Here is a 20,340-nt window from a genome sequence, read left to right as displayed (position 1 = left end):
CTGGAGGTTTGGCTGGAGCTAGCTCTGTGGCTAGGGTGAGAAGTGGTTGGAAGAAGTTCAGGGAGCTCTTGCCTCTCCTGACATTGAGAGGACTCTCCCTACTTGCTAAGGGGTCTTTGTATGCAGCATGTGTTAGGAGTGTAATGCTGTAAGGTAGTGAGACCTGGGCAGTGAAGGAGGAAGATATTCGCCGGGTCAGATGTACAGAAATGACAATGATTAGGTGGATGTGCAGTGCGTCCCTGCATCCAAGTCCTGGATAGGCTGGGTTTACGATGGAAGAGTTGAAAGGTAGGATGGGACTGGAGTGTATTGGTGTTGTGATGAGAGGTAGATTGAGATGGTTTGAACATGTGGAGAGGATGGGGGATGATAATTGGGTGAGGAAGGTGAGAAGTGTTAATATTGGGGATGGGGTTATGAGGGGTAGACCAAGAATGACATGGGACAAGGTCATTAAGTGTGACCTCAGGGTTAAGGGACTGAACAGGGAGGCTGCAGTGGATCGTTCAGTGTGGATAACCGCCATTAGGTGACCAAGGCTGACACACGCAAGCATGTTGGAGCCTTTAAAGATGAAAACGAAAACGGGATTGTTGCAGAACTAATTACCCGTGTCTTAGGCGACTTGACTGTGTATGATAAGTGTCTTAAATTACACATGCAGCAAGACTTCTAATAATATATGATGAATGCTGTTGGACTACTTGTCATTTTATGCATTCTAGTGACATCAGCAGTATTTTACTTAGTAAAAATCTTTCTTTCCTTCCATCTTCTTCTATCTTTCTCTCCTTTATTCTTTCCTCGTCCTTCTGCCTACGGGTGACTTGACACTCCCTCTTCTGTCTTTCATTCCTTCATTCTTTCCTTTTCCTTCTGCCTGTGGGTGACTCTACACTGAGTGACAAGCCAAATGGTTTCCTGTACACCAGGAAACCATTTACTATGCTGGGTGGTAACCATATAGCCAAATTTTGGCGCCTGTTGGTTTAGTGGATAATTATTGTGCTCCAATCGGATTGAGCCAGTGAAGGTTTTTATCTAAGGTGTGGTTGGGGTTTATTGCTCACGTAATGCCACTCAGGGATGAGTGAGGTCGGTCACTCTCATCTTAAATGTCAGGACCAACTGCCTAGCCCCGGGGTCCTACGCTTCTCATGGGGCAACGTAGGATTGGATGATGGATGGATTGATGGATGAGATCATTTACAGAAAATTGGTATAATAACAAGTGATTACAGTATTGAAGTATTTATGTACTCTTCACTAATTATTGTGGAAGGGATTTTAGAAAATATGTGGCTGTGAGCTTGGAGTATTTGACTGAGTTCCTAATTAAATTATCCGGCCATCACTGGCAACTCCTGAGTTTGTGAGCATGCCCATTCATACCACTGATAGAACACAGCCAGTGTACTGTATGCTACATTTGGTTGCATGTGATCAGTTTATCGCCTTACTCGCAGTTTCCTATGCATCCATCACAGCTCCTTGACAGAACGCTACTACCTAGGTATAGTTTTTGTGTCATTTAATTCTAACCACAATGGTATAATATTATGGTCTAAATATTCTGTATGTTTTGGCTCTAGCATTTTACCATTTAAAACAACGAACAGGATGTGATATACGACCTTATTTTTTGGAAAATGATCATCATTAAAGCCTTTGTTCACACCTGAAATGGTGGAGAGATATGTGCTGCATTTCAGCAGTCAACCCTGATGCACCTTCTGCCATCCCCAACTGCATCAAAATAATCCCTCCCATACCTGCAAATAGATGGTTTCAAGACCCATTAGTACTGGTTTGTATTGCTCAGTGTGGCAGAGTTTTTTTTTTTTTTTTTTCTTTTTATGCAGTATTTATATCTTCTTTTATGTTCCTTCAGCAAAAATGTCAGCGGATGAGAAGGCAAGTGGGGAGAAGAAATCCACTGAGAAAAAGTCAGCTGAGAAAAAATCAACTGAGAAGAAGTCAGGTGAAGGGAGCAGCGAGGATGCTACAACACTGGGAACTCTCATCACTGAGGGAGGTCGACTGGTGAAGATGGAGGTGGATTACTCTACTACGTGTGATGAAAAGATCCCAGCTGCACAACAGATGGCCAAAGAGGGCAGGGTGCAGGAAGCTGTGGACAGTTTGATGGTCTTGGAGAAACAAACTAGAACTGTAAGTGGCATGATTTATTGCATTTTCGAGTACACTGTCTTGCTGTCACGGAAATAATTTATACAAAAGTAGAATAATTGGTAGATTAATACCTTTACAGTAGTTGTATCAGTATTATACAGTATGATATGTATTTTAGAGCTATGTGCCTTGGTACAATTTAGAGGATTGAGTACAAAGGCTGGAAGAGAACATCATGGAATTGTATAATTGCCTACATTAAAATATGATTGTGAGACAGGCATGTTGTGAATTTGTATAGTCTAGAATGAGAGCATCGGAAATGGGACTGGTGAGCAATGGGTGAGGATTTTCTAAGTAGATTGGATAAGAGAAGAGAGGATGCAGACTATATGATACTATAGAGGCTGTGTCCATTTTAAGTACAGTAGGTTCATTTTGCAGAAAACTCAACCTTTACATCTATCTGTAAATCTTCTTTTAGCCAGATGCTTTAAAATGGTGAGGGGTGGCCATAGGCCAATCTCTTCCAGTTAACCATCCTCCATCATCAGGTTTCCCTCTCTGCAAGTCACATCTCCTTTCTCATATCTCTCCACTTCATCCCCCCATCTCATTTTCAGTCATCCTCTGCTTCCTCCACATCACTCACATACACTATTCTAGTCAGAGTCTCATTCTTTGTTCACTCCATGTAGAGTGTTTCTCCTAACACTCAGGCATATCCACATCAACAGTACATTGCAACATCACTTCTTCATTTGTTGTTTGTCTCTCTGGAACTCCACATAATCCTCCCATATAACTCATTTTCATTGCTCTCACCTCATGACTTGTTTATTTCAGCAGGTTCAAGTTCCACCTGCTTATGGTAGATTAGGGATTACAGTACACTCCTGCATCTCTCTCTCTCTCTCTCTCTCTCTCTCCATACATACACACTTACATACATACAATGGAATCTCCTAAATTCCAGCTTTATGAACCTGAGCACACACCACAATTTGAAAATTCTGAGAGCTAGAAATAACTAATCTTATGGAGAAAATTACTTGTGGGTCTGTCATCTTGGAAAAGTTGTCCCCTTACCCCCAAACCTACATCAAACTGGTCACCAGCAAACACTGACAACCTGGAAAAGAAATTAGTAAAGCATATTTAATGGGAATGAACAGTATTGTAAGAGTCTTAGGAGACTCTGACTGTTGGCATTTCTTGAATGGACGGGGGAGGGTGGAGGGGTTCCGAGGCTTGAGGTGGACTACGGCCTCTCGGTACGAGGCAGGTGTGCTGCTGTCTGATGCTGCTGCCTCTGTGCCACTTCCTCTTCATCAGCCTACCTCAGGAACCTCTCAAATTCTAGTGTGGAGGCAGTGGAAATGGTATCATCGTCCCCCTCAGCTGCCTCCGTTCTGTTTTATGAGTCGTCAGTTCATTGAGCTCAATCCTTTACCAAACAGGCATGGCCTCTCCATGTTTTCTGTTGAAATGAGTCTTTCACAGGCTACTTATTATTCCTGGATTACTGCAGCTACTGGGCATTTTTATAGACTTATCTCTGAAAGCCATGAATGAGCATTTAGAATGCGTGATACACTGGTACATCCATCCAGTTGGAATGGTGGTTGGTAAATAGTTCAGCCAGTTGGAGAGATCGTTGATAAACACTGCTGATGGTGCCCTGCCTACTTCCTTAACCCGCGCCGTCCCGAGGACGTACTTCCACGTCCTCACGTTTTGTCACAGCCAGTCCCGAGGACGTACTTCAACGTCCTGCAATTGCAAGGTTCATAATTTCCACAAATTTCAAAATTCGCGGGAGATTTTCGTTTCGCCCGGGTACTCAAGCCTCCCCTACCTGCCGCCAGGCGGGCAGCGTCCTAGACCCCGCGTGACCCGCGCTCGCCCTTGTCTCGGTCACTCACCTGCCAGCAGTGACCCAGGTCAGACATGGCGCGGAAAGGTCTCTCAGATGAGCAAATTGCATCCGTCCTGGAAGCCTTCACTGGAGACAGTGATTCTCCACTCGATGATGATGTGGTGGATCGCGATTACGTCCAGCCAGAGGAAGAAATAAGTAGCAGTGATGAGGAGGTCCCTTCGCCCCGAAAACGCGGTATGTGACATACCGTAAGGCAAGGGAAGGCCAGGCTGCTCCCCAACCACGTGCACAGCTATCTCTCCATCACGATTCTGATCAGGATGAGGATGAGGACGATGAGGATGACGGAGGGCTAGGACGTGATATCGCCGAGTGGTTGGGAAAGGAAAAAATATCACCACGTGGATCAGAAGGTGGGGCGAGATGACACCTAAGGTATGGTTCAAGTACTTTGTCTGGGGAAGTAGCAAATGGTGTGGTGGGATTGCTGGGAGAAAGGGAAAGTGTTGTGGGCGGCAGCGGGGGGTGAAAGTGAGAGTGGTGTGGGGTAGTGCGGGGTGAAGGGGCCATTGGTGGGAGGGAGGCAGCACGAGCACGTGGTGCTCGTAGGCCTAGGGGAGAGGAGGTTGAGTCACCCCCAGCACTTCTTTCGCCCCTGAATATGCCCAAACTTCCTCCCCACAGCCCCAGGATGTGGGGAAAGGAAAGAAAGGGAAGGGAAAGGGTAAAGGAAAAGGGAGAGGGAAGAGAAGTGCGAGTGATGAGAGGCGCCGCTCTCCACCAACCCAACCAACCCCACCACCCACACCTCCCTACCCTGACGAAGGGGACGATGGTGACGTGGCTAGAGACGGTGGTGTCACGTGGAACTGGGAGGATGGGAGTAATTTTACTCCCATCATTCACCAGTTCACTGAGGAGTGGCGGTCAGGTTGCACGGCTCCAGGTGTAAATGCTGGGTCGTCACGTTTAGATTTTTTCAATTTGTTTTTTGATGAGGCGTTTGTTGGGCGCATAGTAGAACAGACGAATATATTTTCACAATCCCAGCGCCTTGAAAGTGAACGCCTAGGAACCACAAGCAAGCATGCAGAACAGTATGACTTTCCCGTGACTATATCAGAGATGTTCCTATTTTTGGCCCTGGTAATCTTGATGGGTGTGGTGAAGAAAATCAAATTCCTGCCTATTGGACAACGGACCCAATCATCCTAACACCTTTCTTTGGAAAGGTGATGGGTCGTACAGATTTCAGTTTATTCTCGGCCGCCTCCACTTTTTTGATGCAGATGATCCAGCCAATGCAAATAACACCGATAAAATGAGGAGAATTAGGCTGGTATTTGATCATTTACGGGAAATGTTCCGCTCCTCATTTTATCCCTACAGAGACCTCGTCATAGACGAGAGTCTTGTATTGTGGAGAGGCAATATTTCCTTTAGGCAGTATATACCCAGCAAGAGACACCGTTTTCGGGTTCAAGATCTTTGTTATGTGTGACTGTAAGACTGGTTATGTGCAAGACATAGTCTTGTACACGGGCGCACAGACAGATATAATAGAAGATCGGAGTATAGGACTCTCTGGGGCCGTCGTGAAGACAATGATAGAAGAGTACCTTCATCGTGGTCATGTTTTGTACCTGGACAACTGGTACACTAGCCCTCTTCTCGCTAGGTTCCTCCACCAACACGACACCGGAGTCTGTGGTACAGTCAAGAGAAACCGTCGCCATATGGTCAAGATAGGGAGGAAACTTGACAAGAATGAGGTGGTTTTCTTCCAGGCCAATAACATCCTTGCAACCCTGTGGAACCACAACAGGGAAGTTTGCCTCCTATCAACTGTTCACAGCCCCCTGATGCACCGCACAGACTCCGTGGATCACCGTAGCGAGAGGAGGCGCAACGATGGAAACCAGAGTCTGTACTTGCCTATAATCTGAACATGAGGCAAGTGGATCAGTCAGACTCGATGATTTCAAGTGTTGACTGTGCCAGGACAACGATGAAGTGGTACAAGAAACTCTTTTTCCACTTGCTCGACATCACGGTCCTGAACGCCCACTACCTGCACGCAATGACCACCGGAGTATCCGAGACCTTTGAGGGGTTTGTGAGGGAGCTGGCACGTGAAATAATCGCCAAGCATGCCCAGGAAAGACCCCCACACCGCCCCCGCGCCCCGTGCTGCTCAGACTCCCCTACGTCTTGCAGCCCGCCACTACCCCAGCGCAATTCCTTCCGAACCAAACCGTCGTAGAACCCCAGCGTCGCTGCCATGTATGTAAGCACTCGACAGTCAGACCATCAACGCAGAGAAAAGACACAAGATACGAGTGTGTCGAGTGCAATGTTGCGTTGTGCCTTCAGCCTTGTTTCAAGGAATACCATAACTCGTACACTTCTGAAACTGTGTGGGAAGGCGAAATGACGCTCATGGTAATGGTAAGGCCAGTCAGTAGGTGCTGAGTCAAATATAAAGTTGAAACGGGTGTTATTTTTTCAGAAAAGTAATGTATAAGATGAGAATTAGTGTAAGTGGAAAGAATTGTTATCAAAACTACACCCACTGTGTAAATCTGGTCAGTAAATATGTGATAGCAAGGAAATAAAGTGGAAACGGGTGTAATGTTAGCATGAATAAAACGTATAAGTTGAACATTACTGTAAGTTGTCATAATTGATGTCACGATTACACCCACATTCTGGTCAGTAAGTATGTGATAGGAATTATATACAGTGGATGATGTTGTAATGTTAGTAGTAAGGTATTTTATAAGTTGATTACTTGTGTAAGATGAAACAAATGATATCGCGATAACACTCCCTGTGTAAGTACGCGCAAATATGACGCTAAGTTCCATCGTACGTTCAGAAATGATGTAATATCAATTATATCAAGTGTTTACATGTGCAATGTTAGTGTAGAATAATTATATAAGTAAAAAAATAGGTTGTAAGTTGAATTAGTTGTCATAGCGACTTCACCGTGTGTGTTACTATGCGCTATTATTACGCTATATATTTACGTAAGGCCTGAAATAATCTCAAAACAGTTCTATAAAGTTGAAAAGTGTATAATAATATTAGAAAGGTATTATGTTAGTAGAAAAAGCACAATACGAGTTGAAACATCAGTCACAGCGAGTTCACTCACTACGTAAATTAGCGCTAGCATTACGCTAAATGTTATCAAAAGGCCTGTGAATACGTAAAAACAGTTCAATATAATGTAAAATGGTATAATGTTATTGTAGAAGTATTATGTAAGTAAAAAAATTATATGTATCATGATTTTAGAATGTTAGCGATTCATGGGAACCAAGTTGGCCGATTTTGCTCGCTTTCTCACGATGGTACAATGCTTATTTCTGCTCTATTTTTGTATAAAATCCAATATACTCTTTTATCACATGTTTTTATGTTTGTAATAAATTCATTTCTACTTACTTTCATTGGTTTCCCAAACTTATAATACCACAGAAAACGTTTGATGCTCACACCGCATAGGGAGAACACGGGGCCAGGTGGGACCATCGCATACCTGGTTAAGCTAATTAGGGACCCCAGGGACCACTTTCTTTGCCACCGGCCATTGTTTCTGACCAAAAGCGAAAGTTTAAGCAAAAAAAAAAAAGGTCGAAAATTGCCCGGGATTGGGGGGTACCAGTGGTCGAAAAGTTGCCGGGACGGGGCGGGTTAAATACCCTAAAATATCAGTATAATTTGTTCTTTTCCACTCACTTCTTGCAGTCACAATTCAACAGTTAACTATCTGTGTTGCATTTGTAGCATAATTACTTAACATGAGATCATGAGTACATTTAAGTGCTTGGGTAGTGTGATGAGTAAGGATGGAAGTTTGGAGGCTGAAGTGCTTGAAAGGGTACAACAAGGAAGAAAGGATGCTGGTTCCTTGAAAGCAGTGATAAGAAACAAAGCAGTGATAAGAAATAGGGAAATGAGCATGGAAGTAAAAGTACATGACAGTACTGTATTGTGAAATCAAGTCTAATGTATGGAAGTGAAGCTTGGACCTTGTTGGAGGGACACAAGTCATGAGTGAGATCAGTGGAAATGAGTTATTTGAGAGGAGCCTGTGGCGTCACATGGAGAGACAGACTGACAAATGTAGATGTAAAGGAACGTTGTGGTGTGGATGTGATAGGAAGTGTTAGGAGAAACACACTGAGGTGATTTGGTCATGTAGAGAGGATGGAGAGTGAAAGACTGACGAAGAGAGTGTATGTGAATGAGGTGGAGGGCGAGAGAGGGGGGGAGAGGCCAAGGATGAGATAGAGGGATGGAGTGGAGAGGTATATGAGAGAGGGGTGTGTGAGTTGGGAGCAGGGCAGTGAAATGGCGGGGGACAGAGCAACGTGGAAGCGATTTGTTTGTGGCCACCCTGTATGGGATTAACCCTTTAACCGCGGGCATTGTTTTGCCCCGACTGGCCTCTCCCGTGGGGGTTCCAGCCAAAATGTAAACAAACTTTAAACCTTTATAACTCTACACAGAATAAATCTAGAGTGTAAAATAAGGTACCATTAGAAAGTACTAACCTTCGGCTTTGCATTGATGTAGGTTTCATGATATCGTTGACTATCACTGGATGGGCAGTGCCGTTAGAAGTGAGCGATCTAAAATCACTATTTTTCGCTCACACACCATTACCTTCGCTCACACACCATTACCAAATGCCAACCTCATTCTAATAATAATACTATAAACATATATGAACACTGCACATACAATAAACACCCACTCTGTGTTCACTGAGGCAGGTAAAAGGCACTGTAATTGCCTGCACTTCACTGCCACATCAGCGGTGTTGTAATCACTATTTTTCGCTCACACACCATTACCAAATGCCAACCTCATTCTGATAATAATACTATAAACATATATGAACACTGCACATACGATAAACACCCACTCTGTGTTCACTGAGGCAGGTAAAAGGCACTGTAATTGCCCGCACTTCACTGCCACATCAGCGGTGTTGTAATCACTATTTTTCGCTCACACTCCATTACCAAATGCCAACCTCATTCTGATAATAATACTATAAACACATATGAACACTGCACATACGATAAAAACCCACTCTGTGTTCACTGAGGCAGGTAAAAGGCACTGTAATTGCCTGCACTTCACTGCCACATCAGCGATGTCACTCACACAGCTGGACAGATACTGATGCGTGTTGGTCAGGGGTGGGGTGGGGGGCCCAGGGGGTGGGAGGTGGGGGCCCGGGGGGTGGGAGGAGGGAGGTGGAGGTCAGCTGGAGTGAAAGAACTTAATAGCTACTCTCCCTTGAAACAATTGGCGCATGGAAAAAACGCGGGGTATTCAAAATATTCACAAACATTCGAGAGTGACACCCGCGGTTTGGTCCAGTTTTTGCAATGTCATTCTGGAATGACACCTGCGGTTAAAGGGTTAAGGAGCCTGGCAATAAATAGATAGATAGAGATCGTGTTTGTTAATATATAGGTGGAATCGCTGTGCCCGTTTGGTAAAGAATTGCTGTGAAGTTAATTCTTTACTGAATGGGTGCTGCCTATCCATATTTTCTATTGAAATGAGCCTTTCACAGGTTACTTGTTGTTATTCTTGGTTACCACAGCTACAGGGCATATTTAAGAACTTACCTCTGAAAGCTATAAATTAGGATTTAGGATGCCTGATACACTGACACATCCAGCCGGAAAGGTGGTTGGTAAACAACACGGCCATTTGGAGAGATCGTCCTTGTTGAGTCGGTAATGGTGGGCAACTTTGGCTTTCTTCTCACCGCTGTCAATCCTCCGTATTACATCAAACTTTTGGGTGTAAGTTAATGTTTTCTGCTTCATCCCCTTCCTTGAAGAAGTTATAGGCTTAGGAGGCTTATGATCACCCATGGTAACACTGGGCAGGCGGAGGAAGCACGGGGGAAAAAAAAGAAAATCCTCTTGTAAACCACACTGGAACCACATGCTGTCAACAGAGAGGAGACAGTGCACTAAGCCAGGCAGGTGGCAAGGATCGCGGCCTGCTGTGATTGGCTTATAGTAAGTGCTATTCTTGAATATGGTTGATTTAGTAATTGCCTTGCTTGACTATGATTGGTTAACACTTGGCTAGATGCGTGGGCTTGTAATGATTGCGTGTTCTGTATTACACATGGTATCGGAAAAGCCTTACTTTTGAGGCTGCATTTTCGAAATTCGTATAATTTCCTTGAGTGACTGATATTGCAAACTGTTGCATGATGTTGATGCATATTATGAGTCCGCTGTTTAGGATCACACAATATAGGAGATTCCCCTGCATACATACAGTATATATACTGGTATATATATGGGACAGTGTAGAATTGGATGATGGATGGTTGGATATCTATTTATTTATCTATCTATATATTGTATGTACTGTATATATATATATATATATATATATATATATATATATACATACATGTTATACAGGGTGTAACGCGACGTATGACAAAAACTTACACCAATGATCTATCATGCAATTTTGAGTATAGTTTGTTCTGTAACATATACTCCCTGTGACCCCAGTTCAGTACCCAGCATTCGGCTGTTTAAGTGTAAAAGTTTAGTGGCTGCATAGGTGCCATTGGGTGAGAGCTTCGCAGGGCAACGGGAGACGAGTATTATTAGCTTATACTGTACTGTACATAAAAATTCCATATCCTATCAGTACAAACGAGTTTTAAGAAGAAACTTTACGAAGTCTATTGATTCTTTAACATCGTCATCCATTCCTGCAATTCTTTTGCACAGATCGACTGTAAATTAAGGATTAAATTCAAATTTTATGGCTTGCAAGAGAGTAGGGAGGGAGGAGAGGGGCTGGTGTGTTGTTGCCAGTTATGTAATGTTTAGTTTGTGGGATATTGCTACCAGCATTATCATAACAACCAAAGCTCATTTAATGGAAAAACGTTATTGTAAAGGGAAATTAGCCTCACTTTAAGTCAGGAAGAATATTATTTATAACAATTTTTCCGCTGCAAGCAAACGTGGTACGATTGGATATCTCCATCTGTATTTCTTTCTGCAGCACTGGCATTACCATCGTAAATCCGTAAAAATAGACGATATCGGCATATTCTTCATTGCTGTATGTACATGGCATGCTGTTCCATGAACAAGTGAAGCTGAACCCAGTGAACGGTTGAACGCGGAGAACAGTATCCGAAGTGTGTGCCTCGCCTGCAAATTTTCCCGTTCAAATGACAGTGGACGCAGTGTTGTCAAGTCCTTATAATCGATCTCGCTAGTTTAGTCCTGAAAACTTTGCTAGAATGTCACTAGATAGTAAACACTGCAAAACATCACTAGAAAATATGATTAAATCTCTAGATTATCACCAAAAAAATGGCAAAAATATCCAGAATATAGCTAGATATCATGTTTCCAGATGTTAAATAGTGCCGCTAGGTAGAAGCAAAAAATAGGTCTAGCTGCAGCCTCCCTGTTCAGTCCCTTAACTCTGAGGTCACACTTAATGACCTCGTCCCATGTCTTTCTTGGTCTACCCCTCATAACCCCACCCCCAGTATTAACACTTCTCACCTTCCTCACCCAATTATTGTCCCTCATCCTCTCCACATGTCCAAACCATCTCAATCTACCTCTCCTCATCACAACACCAATACACTCCAGTCCCATCCTACCTCTCAACTCTTCCATTGTAAACCCAGCCCCTCCAGGCCTTGGATGCAGGGACGCACTGCACATCCACCTAATCATTGTCATTTCTGTACGTCTGACCTGGCGAATATCTTCCTCCTTCACTGCCCAGGTCTCATTACCTTACAGCATTACACTCCTAACACATGCTGCATACAAAGACCCCTTAGCACGTAGGGAGAGTCCTCTCAATGTCAGAAGAGGCAAGAGCTCCCTGAACTTCTTCCAACCACTTCTCACCCTAGCCACAGAGCTAGCTCCAGCCCCACCTCCAGCACACAACATGTCTCCCAAATAAAAAAACTCTTCCACACACTCAAGAGATTCACCAGCAAGTTCAATCCTTTCACGTCTAACAATCTCCACCTACTCACCCCGACACACCGTACACATAAAATCAGCATTATCTCACAGTCCACCTCTGAAACCACTACATGTCTTATGCACCCATTTATCACAAACATCGCACAAGATGGAATTACTTCCCATGCCCTTGTGGCAAACTGCACATGGCCACTTTCCCTCGTCTTTGACAGTACCGCCACCAACCCTAGATATCATCACTTTTGTTTTATCTGCATTTACCCTTAAGCCCTTGTGCCCCATACCATCTCTCCACTTCCTAAACCTTTCCTCTGCCTCCCTTTCGTTCTCTGCAATCAACACCAAATCATCAGTATACAACAACTCCCATGGGAGTCCGTTTCTAAAGTCACGTGAAAGGGCTTCAAGTACCATGATAAACAACATGACCCCTGATGCACACCGACATTCACGGAAAACTCATCACTCAAATCTCCATTCACTCTTACCTGGGTATGAGCACCCACATACTGTACATAGCCATAACCATCCTAACCAGCCAGTCCTCCAAGCCAAGCTTTCTCATTGCCCACTTCACCACCTCTCTAGGGACTCTGTCAAAGGCCTTTTCCAAATCAACAAAAACAAAATAAAGATCCCTTCTCCTACCAATATATTTTTCCTGAAGCTGTCAAACAATGAATATAGCATCAGTGGTCCCCCTACCTGGCATAAACCCAAACTGCATCTCATCAATATTCACTCTCTCTCTGATCATACCTTCAAAAACTCTCTCCATTACCTTCATCATCTGATCTAAAAGCTTTATACCTCTGTAATTTCCTCTTTTCAGGGCATCACCCTTCCCTTTATACACATTTACAATTACACTCTTCAGCCAATCATCTGGGACAACACACTCGTAAATAATCCTATTTATCAGGTCAGTGACTAACCTCACCCCTATATCGCCTGAGGCCTTCAACATTTCGGCAGTTAACCCTGACACACCTGCTGCCTTCCCCACCTTCATCCTGCCTATTGCCTCACTCACAGTAGCAGCATCAATCAAAGGCCAAGGGCCAGACACTGGATCTGCTGGCTCCAAATCTTCCCTGTCCCAGTCAAAGTCCTCATTCAACAACCAGTTATAATGCTTTCTCCATGCATCTTTAATATCCTCACTGTTCACCACTACCCTTCCTTCATCATTCTTCACACAATGCTCCCCTATAATATTCCGATTATCCCTCTTCACCTGACCTGCCACCCTAAATATCATATTTTTCTTTCTCCATGATTTAGGTTATCAAGTAATAGAGTCTGTGACTCAGACTTTGTCCTGTATACTTTTCTTCTAGCCCTCCGCTGGCAGCCAAATATTCTTCTGTGCTACCACTTCTTCCATTCCCGGAAGAGCCTTCTTTTCTCCTTAACTGTAGCTTCTACACCCTCAACCCACCACCAAGTTACTTTATGTCTTGGTGGTCCTCTTGTCCAACTGCATGTTACATCAGTAACTCTCAAGAAATTGTTCTTGAGGGCTCTGTACTGTTCATTAACACCTCTGTCTACAGCTCCCTGTTCAGCCATCACTCTCCTCAACTCGCTATAGAAGGCATCCCTTACTACTTGGTTTTTCGGCTTCCATATTTTCCTCCTAGGTACATAAGTCCTCTTTTTCATCACTTGTTCTTTAAGCACCATATCACAAATCAATAGTTTGTGCTGCTGCACACACTCCTCACTTCCTATAACTTTAACATCCCTCACTAACCTCCTATCGGCCCTCTTAACCAGAAAATAATCTATCTGACTGCTATTTTCCCACACCATAGAAACCGTGCCATAGAAATAATTAAATTCATGGGAAAAATGGAGTTTGGTTCTGGACGTTCACCCAAAGCCCCACTTCTCACCCCACTTTTCCCCATTTGCCCCTACTTTATAGAGGCACACAATCATGCAATCAGTCAATGCATGTATTACACGTAACAATAGGCACAAAAGACGGGAGGGTGATCAGCCTTGTGTCTACTTGGGCATAATACAGTCGTTTGTTAAACCGCTATGAACTGGTTAGGATGAAGCACCCATCTCTGAGCTAAAACGAAATATAATGCCTCCCATCATCACGTATATAAGAATCATTATTGATGTGTAAAATGTGAGTTTTGTTGACACTTGAGCATACACACTTTATCAAATAAACTTCTTCAATCAGTACTGGACCAGACAGCCTCCGCCATCTTTAATGTTTTGGTTGGTCAGATCACAAGTACCAATGTTTCCAGGAAGAAAATAACAATACTTGGCGTGGACGTGTGCATACAGAATTCACCTCTATCTATCTATCTATCTATAGCCCAACTCCCTAATCCCAAAAAGGGTGGCCACAGACAAAACACCTCCAAGTCGCTCTGTCACCCACCAATTGACTACCCTTCCCCCAACTCACTCCCCCTCCCCCCATATACCTCTCAACTCCATCCCTCCACCTCATCCTCGATCTTCACCTGATTCCTATAAATATTTTGCAGCCAAATGATTTCATGTTAGTATTACATATAGACATATATGTCTCAAAATTTTATTTGAATAAAGCTATATTAAAAGACATGACTGACAATGTAAGTAATCGGCTTTAGGCGACAAAAAATGTTTGTCCAAAGTTTAGACAATTAGTTTAATTAGTTTAGTGACTCCCTTCAACTTTATCATACTGAAACTTCTTTTCCTCACATTACTGAGTGAAATATGTTCATAAAATTAAACTTATGAACGAACTGATAAAGAAACACTTACAAAACAGCAGTTTAGTTTATAGCATTTTTATTTTCAAATTATCCTGTGAACACTGACAACTTTTTGGAGTTGTGAATATTTCTATTAGGCTTATTGTTTATTTTTGATGGCAAAAGAACTGTGAACAGAAATTCATTTTGTTTTTCATTTTCTTCATTTAATCTTCAGGAAAAGGTACACAACTAAAAATCATGTTCAAATTAATTATCGCTGCCTTTCTTGGACTCTAACCCCTAAAGCGCGGCCGTCGACAGCCAACCCCCCCCCCCGTGTGGCGGGGTTGTATCGCGGTCTGAGTACCTGTAGGAAAATATTTGCCAAAAATCAGAGATTAACCCTAGAACATTATAATTTTTATGGCTGATAGTACTTACATTCAGCTTTCTCCAGAGACAGGTGTTGAGCCTTCGTGGACTACCCAAGGACTTGTGGAGACTTGCAAAGTTGGGTAACAAAATCTTCACTTTCATACCTCCAGCAACCCGGTTTCCCCTCTACCACAGCTTCAGTTGTCACAGTACACTTTATACTACAACGTACAGGTAGTTTGGAATCCGTATTTGTACAATATGCACTGAATATAAGGCCAAAATCAACGGAGTGTACGGCCGACGTGCAGCGCGGTGGCGGACTTCCCGTCACTGAACAAACATTTCCCTTTTCACAGCTAAAAACATGTATACTACATTATTTTCCATCATAGTACTTCCCAAAGGCTCGCATGTCACTATACGGCCATAAAAATCACTGTCACTGCCAGTATTGTGAAGCGGGAATGAGAAAGACCACCGCGGCGCGCTTTTATTCTGCCTTACGCCAGGCACTTTCTCGCTCCTGTCGGCCGCTCGCACTTCATTTCTATCGCTCACTTTCACTCTTCCTGTCAGTTTAGTGCCTAATTCATCAGTGTCACTGTCATTACTTATAAAAATAATATTTCCTACACACCAAACTGTCACTGTCATAACATAGAATTGTCACGAATCAAATTCGCGACATTTCCCTTTTGTGAGAAGCCACGAACTATTAGTGGAAAACTCACTGTTTATCGTTCAGTTAACCGCTTATCGGCGGGAGTCCTTTCAAATCAATTTGTCAGTGTCATAAGTGATCGTCCTTGTGTGAGACATTGGCACTTCCGCTGAGCGATTTGTTTTGAGCGCATTTCGCTCACTCGACCGTTAGAAAAATGCGGCCTAGTGCTCTGCTTTTCTTTCCCACGACTTATTCAGTCAAGTGTTTGCTGTGACGGAGAGAGGACCTGTGCAGCAGTGTGAGAGGTCAGCTAGTACCCAAACTCCACTTTACAGTTCTCCAGTGCCTCCCTTTCGTTCTCTGCAATCAACACCAAATCATCAGTATACAACAACTCCCATGGGAGTCCGTTTCTAAAGTCACGTGAAAGGGCTTCAAGTACCATGATAAACAACATGACCCCTGATGCACACCGACATTCACGGAAAACTCATCACTCAAATCTCCATTCACTCTTACCTGGGTATGAGCACCCACATACTGTACATAGCCATAACCATCCTAACCAGCCAGTCCTCCAAGCCAAGCTTTCTCATTGCCCACTTCACCACCTCTCTAGGGACTCTGTCAAAGGCCTTTTCCAAATCAACAAAAACAAAATAAAGATCCCTTCTCCTACCAATATATTTTTCCTGAAGCTGTCAAACAATGAATATAGCATCAGTGGTCCCCCTACCTGGCATAAACCCAAACTGCATCTCATCAATATTCACTCTCTCTCTGATCATACCTTCAAAAACTCTCTCCATTACCTTCATCATCTGATCTAAAAGCTTTATACCTCTGTAATTTCCTCTTTTCAGGGCATCACCCTTCCCTTTATACACATTTACAATTACACTCTTCAGCCAATCATCTGGGACAACACACTCGTAAATAATCCTATTTATCAGGTCAGTGACTAACCTCACCCCTATATCGCCTGAGGCCTTCAACATTTCGGCAGTTAACCCTGACACACCTGCTGCCTTCCCCACCTTCATCCTGCCTATTGCCTCACTCACAGTAGCAGCATCAATCAAAGGCCAAGGGCCAGACACTGGATCTGCTGGCTCCAAATCTTCCCTGTCCCAGTCAAAGTCCTCATTCAACAACCAGTTATAATGCTTTCTCCATGCATCTTTAATATCCTCACTGTTCACCACTACCCTTCCTTCATCATTCTTCACACAATGCTCCCCTATAATATTCCGATTATCCCTCTTCACCTGACCTGCCACCCTAAATATCATATTTTTTCTTTCTCCATGATTTAGGTTATCAAGTAATAGAGTCTGTGACTCAGACTTTGTCCTGTATACTTTTCTTCTAGCCCTCCGCTGGCAGCCAAATATTCTTCTTTGCTACCACTTCTTCCATTCCCGGAAGAGCCTTCTTTTCTCCTTAACTGTAGCTTCTACACCCTCAACCCACCACCAAGTTACTTTATGTCTTGGTGGTCCTCTTGTCCAACTGCATGTTACATCAGTAACTCTCAAGAAATTGTTCTTGAGGGCTCTGTACTGTTCATTAACACCTCTGTCTACAGCTCCCTGTTCAGCCATCACTCTCCTCAACTCGCTATAGAAGGCATCCCTTACTACTTGGTTTTTCGGCTTCCATATTTTCCTCCTAGGTACATAAGTCCTCTTTTTCATCACTTGTTCTTTAAGCACCATATCACAAATCAATAGTTTGTGCTGCTGCACACACTCCTCACTTCCTATAACTTTAACATCCCTCACTAACCTCCTATCGGCCCTCTTAACCAGAAAATAATCTATCTGACTGCTATTTTCCCACACCATAGAAACCGTGCCATAGAAATAATTAAATTCATGGGAAAAATGGAGTTTGGTTCTGGACGTTCACCCAAAGCCCCACTTCTCACCCCACTTTTCCCCATTTGCCCCTACTTTATAGAGGCACACAATCATGCAATCAGTCAATGCATGTATTACACGTAACAATAGGCACAAAAGACGGGAGGGTGATCAGCCTTGTGTCTACTTGGGCATAATACAGTCGTTTGTTAAACCGCTATGAACTGGTTAGGATGAAGCACCCATCTCTGAGCTAAAACGAAATATAATGCCTCCCATCATCACGTATATAAGAATCATTATTGATGTGTAAAATGTGAGTTTTGTTGACACTTGAGCATACACACTTTATCAAATAAACTTCTTCAATCAGTACTGGACCAGACAGCCTCCGCCATCTTTAATGTTTTGGTTGGTCAGATCACAAGTACCAATGTTTCCAGGAAGAAAATAACAATACTTGGCGTGGACGTGTGCATACAGTCTTCACCTCTATCTATCTATCTATCTATAGCCCAACTCCCTAATCCCAAAAAGGGTGGCCACAGACAAAACACCTCCAAGTCGCTCTGTCACCCACCAATTGACTACCCTTCCCCCAACTCACTCCCCCTCCCCCCATATACCTCTCAACTCCATCCCTCCACCTCATCCTCGATCTTCACCTGATTCCTATAAATATTTTGCAGCCAAATGATTTCATGTTAGTATTACATATAGACATATATGTCTCAAAATTTTATTTGAATAAAGCTATATTAAAAGACATGACTGACAATGTAAGTAATCGGCTTTAGGCGACAAAAAATGTTTGTCCAAAGTTTAGACAATTAGTTTAATTAGTTTAGTGACTCCCTTCAACTTTATCATACTGAAACTTCTTTTCCTCACATTACTGAGTGAAATATGTTCATAAAATTAAACTTATGAACGAACTGATAAAGAAACACTTACAAAACAGCAGTTTAGTTTATAGCATTTTTATTTTCAAATTATCCTGTGAACACTGACAACTTTTTGGAGTTGTGAATATTTCTATTAGGCTTATTGTTTATTTTTGATGGCAAAAGAACTGTGAACAGAAATTCATTTTGTTTTTCATTTTCTTCATTTAATCTTCAGGAAAAGGTACACAACTAAAAATCATGTTCAAATTAATTATCGCTGCCTTTCTTGGACTCTAACCCCTAAAGCGCGGCCGTCGACAGTCGACCTCCCCCGTGTGGCGGGGTTGTATCGCGGTCTGAGTACCTGTAGGAAAATATTTGCCAAAAATCAGAGATTAACCCTAGAACATTATAATTTTTATGGCTGATGGTACTTACATTCAGCTTTCTCCAGAGACAGGTGTTGAGCCTTCGTGGACTACCCAAGGACTTGTGGAGACTTGCAAAGTTGGGTAACAAAATCTTCACTTTCATACCTCCAGCAACCCGGTTTCCCCTCTACCACAGCTTCAGTTGTCACAGTACACTTTATACTACAACGTACAGGTAGTTTGGAATCCGTATTTGTACAATATGCACTGAATATAAGGCCAAAATCAACGGAGTGTACGGCCGACGTGCAGCGCGGTGGCGGACTTCCCGTCACTGAACAAACATTTCCCTTTTCACAGCTAAAAACATGTATACTACATTATTTTCCATCATAGTACTTCCCAAAGGCTCGCATGTCACTATACGGCCATAAAAATCACTGTCACTGCCAGTATTGTGAAGCGGGAATGAGAAAGACCACCGCGGTGCGCTTTTATTCTGCCTTACGCCAGGCACTTTCTCGCTCCTGTCGGCCGCTCGCACTTCATTTCTATCGCTCACTTTCACTCTTCCTGTCAGTTTAGTGCCTAATTCATCAGTGTCACTGTCATTACTTATAAAAATAATATTTCCTACACACCAAACTGTCACTGTCATAACATAGAATTGTCACGAATCAAATTCGCGACATTTCCCTTTTGTGAGAAGCCACGAACTATTAGTGGAAAACTCACTGTTTATCGTTCAGTTAACCGCTTATCGGCGGGAGTCCTTTCAAATCAATTTGTCAGTGTCATAAGTGATCGTCCTTGTGTGAGACATTGGCACTTCCGCTGAGCGATTTGTTTTGAGCGCATTTCGCTCACTCGACCGTTAGAAAAATGCGGCCTAGTGCTCTGCTTTTCTTTCCCACGACTTATTCAGTCAAGTGTTTGCTGTGACGGAGAGAGGACCTGTGCAGCAGTGTGAGAGGTCAGCTAGTACCCAAACTCCACTTTACAGTTCTCCAGTGCTCCCACCTTTGAGTGATACACCTCATTCATCGACCAGTACTTCATTTTTGTATTTTCCTAGGTTTAAGAGTTTAGTTAAGTGAGCTGTTTCCTTACATGCTGGCCGGCTGCGCCGCATGTTGTGTTCTTTTCTAGGCGTAAGAATTTAGCTCTTGTATGAGTGAGTGAGTGCGATCTCATTAATTTGATTTTGAAATGTAACGTCAAATTTATTTTGTAATCAATAAATTTAACAGTTCTTTTTTTCTTGAGCTTAATGTAATGTAAACTCTTGTTTCATTTCTCCGCAATTAAGCCTGTTTCTCATAGCTCCTAGCTTGCATAAACGTTTGCCATTCATAACTGGTACTTAGGCCGTTGTGCCACCTAGGAGTTAAGCATCAGCAAGGACCTAAT

General features: G+C 43.1%; 1 protein-coding gene across 1 annotated transcript in view; it reads left to right on the top strand.

Moving 5' to 3' along the window:
- Rpn5 (regulatory particle non-ATPase 5) overlaps window positions 1–20,340 on the top strand; it is a 247,940-nt gene that overhangs the window by 15,691 nt on the left and 211,909 nt on the right. Inside the window, exon 2 of the mRNA XM_080283070.1 lies at window positions 1,895–2,175. Within this exon, the coding sequence (XP_080139196.1) occupies window positions 1,900–2,175 (276 nt within the window). The 5' untranslated portion in view covers window positions 1,895–1,899. The remainder of the gene's footprint in view (window positions 1–1,894; window positions 2,176–20,340) is intronic.

This window comes from Coenobita brevimanus, chromosome 96 (assembly GCF_032717465.1).
Source record: "Coenobita brevimanus isolate Jiangsu-jjx chromosome 96, ASM3271746v2, whole genome shotgun sequence".
NCBI lineage: Eukaryota > Metazoa > Arthropoda > Malacostraca > Decapoda > Coenobitidae > Coenobita > Coenobita brevimanus.
Note: the sequence above shows the minus strand (reverse complement) of the source record. Positions and strands in the feature narration are given on the sequence as shown.